Genomic DNA, 14,448 nt, shown 5'->3' with positions numbered 1-14,448 from the left:
AGATCTCAATAAAGCTTTTATGGTATTTTAGGAAAAAGAAAGGCGGATTGAGTCTCTCTCTCTCTCTCTGGGATCCGTCAAAGGCAACAAAAGACAGATGACAAGTCAGAGTTTAGTTTAGTAAGAGAGAGTGGAACAGAGCCTCTCTCCATCCGTCCACCTTCTCACCTCAATACTGCGTCCCAGGTCTATGTAGGTGCATTGTGGGTGGTAGGCCCCGGTGCCACAGACGTACACATGAGTCTTATTGAAGGGCTGGAGGAGACGTACGTAGTTGGCACAGTCAGTCTGAAACAATACACAATATTAGGATTTACACTCACTGTAAAGATTACAAACATACACATATACATTACAGCCATAGTTAACAGAGTTGAAACATGATCTTTCTAAAACCTGTACTGGTTCTTCAACCCACCAACCTGTTTAACACTTTGCTATCTTTCCAAATAATTTGCCTTAAAGGCCAATTATTCATGAAGAAATCAACTAAGAATATATTGAACATTGTCAGAGTAGAATCACTTGACACCTCTGGTTGTAGGTTGAATGGGTCACACCTTGATCACACCGGCATCATCTGGCCTAAAATATAACACAGCATCATCTGGCCTAAAATATAACACAGCATCATCTGGACTAGAATATAACACAGCATCGTGGCGTAAAATATAACACAGCATCATGGCCTAAAATATAACGGAGCATCATCTGGACTAGAATATAACACAGCATCATGGCCTCAAAAAAATATAACAGCATCATCTGGACATCATCATGGCCTAAAATATAACACAGCATCATGGCCTAAAATATAACACAGCATCATCTGGACTAGAATATAACAGAGCATCATGGCCTAAAATATAACACAGCATCATGGCCTAAAATATAACACAGCATCATCTGGACTAGAATATAACACAGCATCATCTGGCCTAAAATATAACACAGCATCATGGCCTAAAATATAACACAGCATCATGGCCTAAAATATAACACAGCATCATCTGGACTAGAATATAACACAGCATCATGGCCTAAAATATAACACAGCATCATCTGGACTAGAATATAACACAGCATCATCTGGCCTAAAATATAACACAGCATCATCTGGCCTAAAATATAACGGAGCATCATGGCCTAAAATATAACACAGCATCATGGCCTAAAATATAACACAGCATCATCTGGACTAGAATATAACACAGCATCATCTGGCCTAAAATATAACACAGCATCATGGCCTAAAATATAACACAGCATCATGGCCAAAAATATAACACAGCATCATGGCCTAAAATATAACACAGCATCATCTGGACTAGAATATAACACAGCATCATGGCCTAAAATATAACACAGCATCATGGCCTAAAATATAACACAGCATCATCTGGACTAGAATATAACACAGCATCGTGGCCTAAAATATAACACAGCATCATGGCCTAAAATATAACACAGCATCATCTGGACTAGAATATAACACAGCATCGTGGCCTAAAATATAACACAGCATCATCATGGCCTAAAATATAACACAGCATCATGGCCTAAAATATAACACAGCATCATGGCCTAAAATATAACACAGCATCATGGCCTAAAATATAACACAGCATCATGGCCTAAAATATAACGGAGCATCATGGCTTAAAATATAACACAGCATCATGACCTAAAATATAACGGAGCATCATGGCCTAAAATATAACACAGCATCATCTGGACTAGAATATAACACAGCATCATCTGGCCTAAAATATAACGGAGCATCATGACCTAAAATATAACGGAGCATCATGGCCTAAAATATAACACAGCATCATCTGGACTAGAATATAACACAGCATCATCTGGACTAGAATATAACACAGCATCATCTGGACTAGAATATAACACAGCATCATGGCCTAAAATATAACGGAGCATCATGGCCTAAAATATAACGGAGCATCATGGCTTAAAATATAACACAGCATCATCTGGACTAGAATGGTCCAAACACACCAAGACAGTCGTGAAGAGGGCACGACAAAACCTATTCCCCCTCAGGAAACTAAAAAGATTTAGCATGGGTCCTCAGATCCTCAAAATGTTCTACAGCTGCAACATCGAGAGCATCCTGACGGGTTGCATCACTGCCTGGTATGGCGACTGCTCGGCCTCCGACCGCAAGGCACTACAGAGGGTAGTGCGGACGGCCCAGTACATCACTGGGGCAAAGCTGCCTGCCATCCAGGACCTCTACACCAGGCGGTGTCAGAGGAAGGCCCTAAAAATGGTCAAAGACCCCAGCCACCCCAGTCATAGACTGTTCTCTCTACTACCGCATGGCAAGCGGTACCGGAGTACCAAGTCTTGGACAAAAAGGCTTCTCAACAGTTTTTACCCCCAAGCCATAAGACATCTACAGCCGTCTACAGCCTACAGCCTGACTCGTACATTCTGTAAATCCAACGTCTGGCACCACACACAGGACGCACTGCAACTGCCTCTGCAATGCAACGCCGCAAGGGCAAACGCCGCGTTTCATTTTGGAAATGAATGTACTTCTGGTGTGCCCAAAAAAATGCAATCGACGCTGTCGGTGTAATTGTGGTCGTTAATGCAAATGAGATGCCAGTCAGGTCGTAAACACGGAGTCGTTGACAACCCACCCGTCTCCCGAGAGTCTCATAAACCTAAAAACAAATCCACAAATAGAACAAAAAATAAAGTAGACTTTCCTCAAACTTTAGGCCTTTTGTTTCAATTACACGCTATGATGGGTGCTTGGCCTCGTCCAAAATGACACACTATGATGGGTGCTTGGCCTCGTCCAAAATGACACACTATGATGGGTGCTTGGCCTCGTCCAAAATGACACACTATGATGGGTGCTTGGCCTCGTCCAAAATGACACATTATGATGGGTGCTTGGCCTCGTCCAAAATGACACACTATGATGGGTGCCTGTGTTCTCCATTCTAGAGGATGACTAAATAAGGCCTCTGATCACCTAAACAGCTTTGTGGGAAAACGCATCATGTTGTTCATGCACGGATGAGTCCCAAATGGTTCCCTTTTAATACCGCCCTAAGGTGCTCTGGCTTTGAAAGCTGTTGTTGCTTACCGAAAGGTTCTTCCCTGCCAGCCTGCAGTGTTCAACGTGTTCTGTCGCAGCTGGCCAGTAGATCTAAAAGAGGGAGGGAGGTTCTTTTTGACTTGGCTTAGAGATGGATGTCATCATTTTAGGAAATTCCTTGTGGTTTTGGTTGGGAGTTAAAAACAACAACACAGTTAAGGAGGATTTTACTTTTTAAAGGGTGAAAGAGGCCTTGTAAGGTACCGACCAGGTAGACAGTAAGGTACTGACCAGGTAGGTTGTAAGGTACTGACCAGGTAGACAGTAAGGTACTGACCAGGTAGGTTGTAAGGTACTGACCAGGTAGACAGTAAGGTACTGACCAGGTAGGTTGTAAGGTACTGACCAGGTAGACAGTAAGGTACTGACCAGGTAGGTTGTAAGGTACTGACCAGGTTGACAGTAAGGTACTGACCAGGTAGGTTGTAAGGTACTGACCAGGTAGGTAGTAAGGTACTGACCAGGTTGACAGTAAGGTACTGACCAGGTAGGTAGTAAGGTACTGACCAGGTAAGGCACTGACCAGGTAGGTGAAGGTACTGACCAGGTAGGTTGTAAGGTACTGACCAGGTAGGTAGTAAGGTACTGACCAGGTTGACAGTAAGGTACTGACCAGGTAGGTAGTAAGGTACTGACCAGGTTGAGAGTAAGGTACTGACCAGGTAGGTAGTACGGTACTGACCAGGTAGGTTGTAAGGTACTGACCAGGTAGGTAGTAAGGTACTGACCAGGTAGATAGTAAGGTACTGACCAGGTAGGTAGTAAGGTACTGACCAGGTAGGTAGTACGGTACTGACCAGGTAGGTAGTAAGATACTGACCAGGAGATAGTACGGTACTGACCAGGTAGGTAGTAAGGTACTGACCAGGTAGATAGTAAGGTACTGACCAGGTAGATAGTACTGTACTGACCAGGTAGGTAGTAAGGTACTGACCAGGTAGGTAGTAATGTACTGACCAGGTAGATAGTAAGGTACTGACCAGGTAGATAGTACGGTACTGACCAGGTAGGTAGTAAGATACTGACCAGGAGATAGTACGGTACTGACCAGGTAGGTAGTACGGTACTGACCAGGTAGGTAGTAAGATACTGACCAGGTAGGTAGTACGGTACTGACCAGGTAGGTAGTAAGGTACTGACCAGGTAGATAGTAAGGTACTGACCAGGTAGGTAGTAATGTACTGACCAGGTAGATAGTAAGGTACTGACCAGGTAGACAGTAAGGTACTGACCAGGTAGATAGTAAGGTACTGACCAGGTAGATAGTAAGGTACTGACCAGGTAGATAGTAAAGTACTGACCAGGTAGACAGTAAGGTACTGACCAGGTAGACAGTAAGGTACTGACCAGGTAGGTAGTAAGGTACTGACCAGGTAGACAGTAAAGTACTGACCAGGTAGACAGTAAAGTACTGACCAGGTAGGTAGTAAGGTACTGACCAGGTAGATAGTAAGGTACTGACCAGGTAGATAGTATGGTACTGACCAGGTAGACAGTAAAGTACTGACCAGGTAGGTAGTAAGGTACTGACCAGGTAGATAGTAAGGTACTTACCAGGTAGATAGTAAGGTACTGACCAGGTAGATAGTAAGGTACTGACCAGGTAAGTAGTAAGGTACTGACCAGGTAGGTAGTAAGGTACTGACCAGGTAGATAGTAAGGTACTGACCAGGTAGATAGTAAGGTACTGACCAGGTAGATAGTAAGGTACTGACCAGGTAGACAGTAAGGTACTGACCAGGTAGACAGTAAGGTACTGACCAGGTGGATAGTAAGGTACTGACCAGGTAGGTAGTAAGGTACTGACCAGGTAGGTAGTATGGTACTGACCGGGTAGATAGTAAGGTACTGACCAGGTGGATAGTAAGGTACTGACCAGGTAGGTAGTAAGGTACTGACCAGGTAGGTAGTACGGTACTGACCAGGTAGATAGTAAGATACTGACCAGGAGATAGTACGGTACTGACCAGGTAGGTAGTAAGGTACTGACCAGGTAGGTAGTAAGGTACTGACCAGGTAGACAGTACGGTACTGACCAGGTAGATCGTAAGGTACTGACCAGGTAGACAGTAAGGTACTGACCAGGTAGATAGTAAGGTACTGACCAGGTAGGTAGTAAGGTACTGACCAGGTAGGTAGTAAGGTACTGACCAGGTAGATAGTAAGGTACTGACCGTGCTTGTAGGAAGATCCAGACTGTTAGAGTGCAGCAGGTAGACGTGGTCTCTTCCTCCCACCAGCAGCCAGCCACGGTCCTCATCCAGCAGCAGGGCCTGGTAACCCCCACTCACACCTCTGTCCCAGAAGACACTGGAACTGTTCCTCCAATGCAACTCTGAGAGAGAGAGAGAGAGAGAGGGAGAGAGAGAGAGGGAGAGAGAGAGAGAGGGAGAGAGAGAGAGAGAGAGAAAGAGAGAGAGAGAGAAAGAGAGAGAGAGAGAGAGAGGGAGAGAGAGAGAGAGAGAGAAAGAGAGAGAGAGAGAAAGAGAGAGAGAGAGAGAGAGAGAGAGAGAGAGTGAGAGAGAGAGAGTGATGAACCTGGATAAGATCCCCATATGCAAGCTGATCCTGGGGCTCTGTTCACATACAGAGTCTAATCAGTCTAATCAATGTACAATCAGTCTAATCAGTCTAATCAATGTCCAATCAGTCTAATCAGTCTAATCAATGTCTAATCAGTTGTCTTCCTCGAATGAAGGGGATGATGATGCAATCTTTGCAAGAGGGAGGGAACCTGATTTCAATGGCCCTTAACTCGGAGCTCAGACACTTCATACAAAACAATATATATATTTCTTTACAAAATATATAGGAAATTGAAATTCCATACATTTTGAAGGATACAAATTCAAATGTATTACAAAAATCTATACATCCTTCTTAAAAACTGTAACACAAAACATCACAAACAAACACTTAATGTAGGATAAACAGAGTTATCCCAGAGTTAGCCTGCCCAGCAGCAGGTTAGTTCTGAAGGATTTGTTGCCATAGAAATGTACCTGGCTAAAAGGTGAGCTACTTTCGTGGTGCCAGTTATCCCAAGTTGAACTCAGAGTTGACCAAAGTTACCTCGCAAACTCCTCAAACCACTTACCCTCCTGAGCCAACTCTACACCCTGTCTACATGTGTCCTCCGTCCACTGACTGTCTCCTCTCCCCTCTCCCCCCCACCAGAGAAAACTCCCCCAAAATCCTATAAAGTAGATGGATACGGTACTATAACCCTAAACTATGTCATTGTGGGATCATTAAAAAGGGAGGAAGTGAATGCAGAGAGGATGTATGCAAAGTAAACAACTTCAGTTAATTATACTCAGCCAGCACAAAGACCAAACATTTAGTCTACAGACAAGAGTCTAGAGACAGGAGACAAGAGTCTAGAGGCAGGAGTCTAGAGACAGGAGTCTAGAGACAGGAGTCTAGAGACAGGAGACAAGAGTCTAGAGACAGGAGTCTAGAGACAGGAGACAAGAGTCTACAGACAAGAGTCTAGAGACAGGAGTCTAGAGACAGGAGACAAGAGTCTACAGACAAGAGTCTAGAGACAGGAGTCTAGAGGCAGGAGTCTAGCGACAGGAGTCTAGAGACAGGAGTCTAGAGACAGGAGACAGGAGTCTAGAGACAGGAGACAAGAGTCTAGAGACAGGAGTCGAGAGACAGGAGTCTGGAGACAGGAGTCTAGAGACAGGAGTCTAGAGACAGGAGACAAGAGTCTAGAGACAGGAGACAAGAGACAGGAGGCAAGAGTCTAGAGACAGGAGTCTAGAGACAGGAGACAAGAGTCTAGAGACAGGAGACAAGAGACAGGAGGCAAGAGTCTAGAGACAGGAGTCTAGAGACAGGAGACAAGAGTCTAGAGACAGGAGTCTAGAGGCAGGAGTCTAGCGACAGGAGTCTAGAGACAGGAGTCTAGAGACAGGAGACAGGAGTCTAGAGACAGGAGACAAGAGTCTAGAGACAGGAGTCGAGAGACAGGAGTCTGGAGACAGGAGTCTAGAGACAGGAGTCTAGAGACAGGAGACAAGAGTCTAGAGACAGGAGACAAGAGACAGGAGGCAAGAGTCTAGAGACAGGAGTCTAGAGACAGGAGACAAGAGTCTAGAGACAGGAGACAAGAGACAGGAGGCAAGAGTCTAGAGACAGGAGTCTAGAGACAGGAGACAAGAGTCTAGAGAGTCAGGAGTCTAGAGACAGGAGACAAGAGTCTACAGACAAGAGTCTACAGGAGTCTAGAGGCAGGAGTCTAGCGAGGAGTCAGGACAGGAGTCTAGAGACAGGAGACAGGAGTCTAGAGACAGGAGACAAGAGTCTAGAGACAGGAGTCTAGAGACAGGAGTCTGGGAGACAGGAGTCTAGAGACAGGAGTCTAGAGACAGGAGACAAGAGTCTAGAGACAGGAGACAAGAGACAGGAGGCAAGAGTCTAGAGACAGGAGTCTAGAGACAGGAGACAAGAGTCTAGAGACAGGAGACAAGAGACAGGAGGCAAGAGTCTAAAGACAGGAGTCTAGAGACAGGAGACAAGAGTCTACAGACAAGAGTCTAGAGACAGGAGTCTAGAGACAGGAGACAAGAGTCTAGACAAGAGTCTAGAGACAGGAGTCTAGAGGCAGGAGTCTAGCGACAGGAGTCTAGAGACAGGAGTCTAGAGACAGGAGACAGGAGTCTAGAGACAGGAGACAAGAGTCTAGAGACAGGAGTCTAGAGACAGGAGACAAGAGTCTACAGACAAGAGTCTAGAGACAGGAGTCTAGAGACAGGAGACAAGAGTCTCTCTAGAGACAGGTCTAGAGGCAGGAGTCTAGCAGGAGTCTAGAGGCAGAGTCTAGCGAGAGTCAGAGACAGGAGTCTAGAGACAGGAGACAGGAGTCTAGAGACAGGAGACAAGAGTCTAGAGACAGGAGTCTAGAGACAGGAGTCTGGAGACAGGAGTCTAGAGACAGGAGTCTAGAGACAGGAGACAAGAGTCTAGAGACAGGAGACAAGAGACAGGAGGCAAGAGTCTAGAGACAGGAGACAGGAGTCTAGAGACAGGAGACAAGAGTCTAGAGACAGGAGTCTCTGGAGACAGGAGTCTAGAGACAGGAGTCTAGAGACAGGAGACAAGAGTCTAGAGACAGGAGACAAGAGACAGGAGGCAAGAGTCTAGAGACAGGAGTCTAGAGACAGGAGACAAGAGTCTAGAGACAGGAGACAAGAGACAGGAGGCAAGAGTCTAGAGACAGGAGTCTAGAGACAGGAGACAAGAGTCTAGAGACAGGAGTCTAGAGGCAGGAGTCTAGCGACAGGAGTCTAGAGACAGGAGTCTAGAGACAGGAGACAGGAGTCTAGAGACAGGAGACAAGAGTCTAGAGACAGGAGTCGAGAGACAGGAGTCTGGAGACAGGAGTCTAGAGACAGGAGTCTAGAGACAGGAGACAAGAGTCTAGAGACAGGAGACAAGAGACAGGAGGCAAGAGTCTAGAGACAGGAGTCTAGAGACAGGAGACAAGAGTCTAGAGACAGGAGACAAGAGACAGGAGGCAAGAGTCTAGAGACAGGAGTCTAGAGACAGGAGACAAGAGTCTACAGACAAGAGTCTAGAGACAGGAGTCTAGAGACAGGAGACAAGAGTCTACAGACAAGAGTCTAGAGGCAGGAGTCTAGAGGCAGGAGTCTAGCGACAGGAGTCTAGAGACAGGAGTCTAGAGACAGGAGACAGGAGTCTAGAGACAGGAGACAAGAGTCTAGAGACAGGAGTCTAGAGACAGGAGTCTGGAGACAGGAGTCTAGAGACAGGAGTCTAGAGACAGGAGACAAGAGTCTAGAGACAGGAGACAAGAGACAGGAGGCAAGAGTCTAGAGACAGGAGTCTAGAGACAGGAGACAATAGTCTAGAGACAGGAGACAAGAGACAGGAGGCAAGAGTCTAAAGACAGGAGTCTAGAGACAGGAGACAAGAGTCTACAGACAAGAGTCTAGAGACAGGAGTCTAGAGACAGGAGACAAGAGTCTACAGACAAGAGTCTAGAGACAGGAGTCTAGAGGCAGGAGTCTAGCGACAGGAGTCTAGAGACAGGAGTCTAGAGACAGGAGACAGGAGTCTAGAGACAGGAGACAAGAGTCTAGAGACAGGAGTCTAGAGACAGGAGACAAGAGTCTACAGACAAGAGTCTAGAGACAGGAGTCTAGAGACAGGAGACAAGAGTCTACAGACAAGAGTCTAGAGACAGGAGTCTAGAGGCAGGAGTCTAGCGACAGGAGTCTAGAGGCAGGAGTCTAGCGACAGGAGTCTAGAGACAGGAGTCTAGAGACAGGAGACAGGAGTCTAGAGACAGGAGACAAGAGTCTAGAGACAGGAGTCTAGAGACAGGAGTCTGGAGACAGGAGTCTAGAGACAGGAGTCTAGAGACAGGAGACAAGAGTCTAGAGACAGGAGACAAGAGACAGGAGGCAAGAGTCTAGAGACAGGAGTCTAGAGACAGGAGACAGGAGTCTAGAGACAGGAGACAAGAGACAGGAGGCAAGAGTCTAAAGACAGGAGTCTAGAGACAGGAGACAAGAGTCTACAGACAAGAGTCTAGAGACAGGAGTCTAGAGACAGGAGACAAGAGTCTACAGACAAGAGTCTAGAGACAGGAGTCTAGAGGCAGGAGTCTAGCGACAGGAGTCTAGAGACAGGAGTCTAGAGACAGGAGACAGGAGTCTAGAGACAGGAGACAAGAGTCTAGAGACAGGAGTCTAGAGACAGGAGTCTGGAGACAGGAGTCTAGAGACAGGAGTCTAGAGACAGGAGACAAGAGTCTAGAGACAGGAGACAAGAGACAGGAGGCAAGAGTCTAGAGACAGGAGACAAGAGACAGGAGGCAAGAGTCTAGAGACAGGAGTCTAGAGACAGGAGACAAGAGTCTACAGACAAGAGTCTAGAGACAGGAGTCTAGAGACAGGAGACAAGAGTCTACAGACAAGAGTCTAGAGACAGGAGTCTAGAGACAGGAGTCTAGAGACAGGAGACAGGAGTCTAGAGACAGGAGACAAGAGTCTAGAGACAGGAGTCTAGAGACAGGAGTCTAGAGACAGGAGTCTAGAGACAGGAGACAGGAGTCTAGAGACAGGAGTCTAGAGACAGGAGACAGGAGTCTAGAGACAGGAGACAAGAGTCTAGAGACAGGAGTCTAGAGACAGGAGACAGGAGTCTAGAGACAGGAGTCTAGAGACAGGAGACAGGAGTCTAGAGACAGGAGGCAAGAGTCTAGAGACAGGAGACAAGAGTCTAGAGACAGGAGTCTAGAGACAGGAGACAAGAGTCTAGAGACAGGAGTCTAGAGACAGGAGACAAGAGTCTAGAGACAGGAGTCTAGAGACAGGAGACAAGAGTCTAGAGACAGGAGACAAGAGAAGAGAAGAAGGGGAACAGTGGTAAGGAGAAAGAGGAGGATGAGGAGGGGCATGAGTAAGAGGAGATAGATTAGGAGGAGGAAGAGAATGAGGGGAAAGGTGGTGAGGAGAAAGAGAGGTGAGGAGAAAGAGAAGGATGAGGAGGGGGATGAGTAAGAGGAGATAGATTAGGAGGAGGAAGAGAATGAGGGGAAAGGTGGTGAGGAGAAAGAGAGGTGAGGAGAAAGAGAAGGATGAGGAGGGGGAAGAGGAAGAGGAGGTTGGAGGAAAAAGAGCAGGAGGTTCAGGCGAAAGATTGGGTTTCCACTGCCGAGGTTTCGTTTTGCAGCATCCTTGTGGTTCAACGAGAATTATGATTAAAATCAAACTAACGTCTAACCAGACTAGAGATATGTGTAGATATAAAACATGGTGTCATACATCCCGCCATCTAATGTCTAACCAGACTAGAGATATGTGTAGATATAAAACATGGTGTCATACATCCCGCCATCTAATGTCTAACCAGACTAGAGATATGTGTAGATATAAAACATGGTGTCATACATCCCGCCATCTAATGTCTAACCAGACTAGAGATATGTGTAGATATAAAACATGGTGTCATACATCCCGCCATCTAATATCTAACCAGACTAGAGATATGTGTAGATATAAAACATGGTGTCATACATCCCGCCATCTAATATCTAACCAGACTAGAGATATGTGTAGATATAAAACATGGTGTCATACATCCCGCCAGCCACAGTCATGTTACACAGTGTCTCCAACTAATATTTGGACAGTAAAGACAAAATACTTTTCTCCTCGTCTATTCCCATGTTTTGTTATGTTACAGCTTTATTGTAAAATGGATTAAATAAAACTATTTCCTCAGCGATCTACACACAAGTGACTATGCATAGATAATAACAGAGAGTAGCAGCAGTGTAGAGGGGGGTGGGGGGGGGGGGTCCTCTTGGTCCTAGACTTGGCACTCCGGTACTGCTTGCCGTGCGGTAGCAGAGAGAACAGTTTATGACTAGGGTGGCTGGGGTCTTTGACAATTTTTAGGGCCTTTCCTCTAACAATGCCTGGTATAGAGGTCCTGGATGGCAGGAAGCTTGGCCCCGGTGATGTACTGAGTCGTACGCACTACCCTCTGTAGTGCCTTACGGTCAGATGCGGAGCAGTTGGAACCAGTCATGATGCTGTCGATGGTGCAGCTGGAAAACCTTTTGAGGATCTTTTATTTTATTTATTTATTTCACCTTTATTTAACCAGGTAAGCAAGTTGAGAACAAGTTCTCATTTACAATTGCGACCTGGCCAAGATAAAGCAAAGCAGTTCGACACATACAACGACACAGAGTTACACATGGAGTAAAACAAACATACAGTCAATAATACAGTAAAAAAAAAAAAAAAACAAGTCTATATACAATGTGAGCAAATTAGGTGAGAAGGGAGGTAAAGGCAAAAAAGGCCATGGTGGCAAAGTAAATACAATATAGCAAGTAAAACACTGGAATGGTAGTATTGCAATGGAAGAATGTGCAAAGTAGAAATAAAAATAATGGGGTGCAAAGGAGCAAAATAAATAAATAAATTAAATACAGTTAGGAAAGAGGTAGTTGTTTGGGCTAAATTATAGGTGGGCTATGTACAGGTGCAGTAATCTGTAAGATGCTCTGACAGTTGGTGTTTAAAGCTAGTGAGGGAGATAAGTGTTTCCAATTTAAGAAATTTTTGTAGTTCATTCCAGTCATTGGCAGCAGAGAACTGGAAGGAGAGGCGGCCAAAGAAAGAATTGGTTTTGGGGGTGACTAGAGAGATATACCTGCTGGAGCGTGTGCTACAGGTGGGAGATGCTATGGTGACCAGCGAGCTGAGATAAGGGGGGACTTTACCTAGCAGGGTCTTGTAGATGACATGGAGCCAGTGGGTTTGGCGACGAGTATGAAGCGAGGGCCAGCCAACGAGAGCGTACAGGTCGCAATGGTGGGTAGTATATGGGGCTTTGGTGACAAAACGGATAGCACTGTGATAGACTGCATCCAATTTGTTGAGTAGGGTATTGGAGGCTATTTTGTAAATGACATCGCCAAAGTCGAGGATTGGTAGGATGGTCAATTTTACAAGGGTATGTTTGGCAGCATGAGTGAAGGATGCTTTGTTGCGAAATAGGAAGCCAATTCTAGATTTAACTTTGGATTGGAGATGTTTGATATGGGTCTGGAAGGAGAGTTTACAGTCTAACCAGACACCTAAGTATTTGTAGTTGTCCACGTATTCTAAGTCAGAGCCGTCCAGAGTAGTGATGTTGGACAGGCGGGTAGGTGCAGGTAGCGATCGGTTGAAGAGCATGCATTTAGTTTTACTTGTATTTAAGAGCAATTGGAGGCCACGGAAGGAGAGTTGTATGGCATTGAAGCTTGCCTGGAGGGTTGTTAACACAGTGTCCAAAGAAGGGCCGGAAGTATACAGAATGGTGTCGTCTGCGTAGAGGTGGATCAGAGACTCACCAGCAGCAAGAGCAACATCATTGATGTATACAGAGAAGAGAGTCGGTCCAAGAATTGAACCCTGTGGCACCCCCATAGAGACTGCCAGAGGTCCGGACAGCAGACCCTCCGATTTGACACACTGAACTCTATCAGAGAAGTAGTTGGTGAACCAGGCGAGGCAATCATTTGAGAAACCAAGGCTGTCGAGTCTGCCGATAAGGATGTGGTGGTTGACAGAGTCGAAAGCCTTGGCCAGATCAATGAATACGGCTGCACAGTAATGTTTCTTATCGATGGCGGTTAAGATATCGTTTAGGACCTTGAGCGTGGCTGAGGTGCACCCATGACCAGCTCTGAAACCAGATTGCATAGCAGAGAAGGTATGGTGAGATTCGAAATGGTCGGTAATCTGTTTGTTGACTTGGCTTTCAAGACCTTAGAAAGGCATGGTAGGATAGATATAGGTCTGTAGCAGTTTGGGTCAAGAGTGTCCCCCCTTTGAAGAGGGGGATGACCGCAGCTGCTTTCCAATCTTTGGGAATCTCAGATGACACGAAAGAGAGGTTGAACAGGCTAGTAATAGGGGTGGCAACAATTTCGGCAGATAATTTTAGAAAGAAAGGGTCCAGATTGTCTAGCCCGGCTGATTTGTAGGGGTCCAGATTTTTCAGCTCTTTCAGAACTTCAGCTGAATGGATTTGGGAGAAGGAGAAATGGGGAAGGCTTGGGCGAGTTGCTGTTGGGGGTGCAGTGCTGTTGACCGGGGTAGGAGTTGCCAGGTGGAAAGCATGGCCAGCCGTAGAAAAATGCTTATTGAAATTCTCAATTATGGTGGATTTATCAGTGGTGACAGTGTTTCCTATCTTCAGTGCAGTGGGCAGCTGGGAGGAGGTGTTCTTATTCTCCATGGACTTTACAGTGTCCCAGAACTTTTTAGAGTTAGTGTTGCAGGAAGCAAATTTCTGCTTGAAAAAGCTAGCCTTGGGTTTTCTAACTGCCTGTGTATAACGGTTTCTAGCTTCCCTGAACAGCTGCATATCACGGGGGCTGTTCGATGCTAATGCAGAACGCCATAGGATGTTTTTGTGTTGGTTAAGGGCAGTCAGGTCTGGGGAGAACCAAGGGCTATATCTGTTCCTGGTTCTAATTTTCTTGAATGGGGCATGTTTATTTAACATTGTTAGGAAGGCATTTTTTTAAAATATCCAGGCATCCTCTACTGACGGGATGAGATCAATATCCTTCCAGGACACCCCGGCCAGGTCGATTAGAAAGGCCTGCTCGCTGAAGTGTTTCAGGGAGCGTTTTACAGTGATGAGTGGAGGACCCATGCCAAATCTTTTCAGTCTCCTGAGGGGGAAATAGGTTTTGTCGTGCCCTCTTCACGACTGTCTTGGTGTGCTTGGACCACGATAGTTTGTTGTGGACGCCAAGCTGTAGTCAGCTC

At 45.9% G+C, this 14,448-nt stretch overlaps 1 protein-coding gene across 1 annotated transcript in view; it reads right to left on the bottom strand.

Moving 5' to 3' along the window:
• LOC115119712 (semaphorin-3D-like) overlaps positions 1-14,448 on the bottom strand; it is a 173,947-nt gene that overhangs the window by 40,589 nt on the left and 118,910 nt on the right. Inside the window, exons 3-5 of the mRNA XM_065002089.1 lie at positions 5,308-5,468; positions 3,122-3,184; positions 169-288 (exon numbers count right to left, since the gene is read on the bottom strand). Of these exons, the coding sequence (XP_064858161.1) occupies positions 169-288; positions 3,122-3,184; positions 5,308-5,468 (344 nt within the window). The remainder of the gene's footprint in view (positions 1-168; positions 289-3,121; positions 3,185-5,307; positions 5,469-14,448) is intronic.

The sequence above is a fragment of the Oncorhynchus nerka genome, linkage group LG15 (genome assembly GCF_034236695.1).
Source record: "Oncorhynchus nerka isolate Pitt River linkage group LG15, Oner_Uvic_2.0, whole genome shotgun sequence".
Classification (NCBI taxonomy): Eukaryota; Metazoa; Chordata; class Actinopteri; order Salmoniformes; family Salmonidae; genus Oncorhynchus; species Oncorhynchus nerka.
The sequence above is the reverse complement of the archived record's forward strand: the minus strand, read 5'-3'. Positions and strand labels throughout refer to the sequence as shown.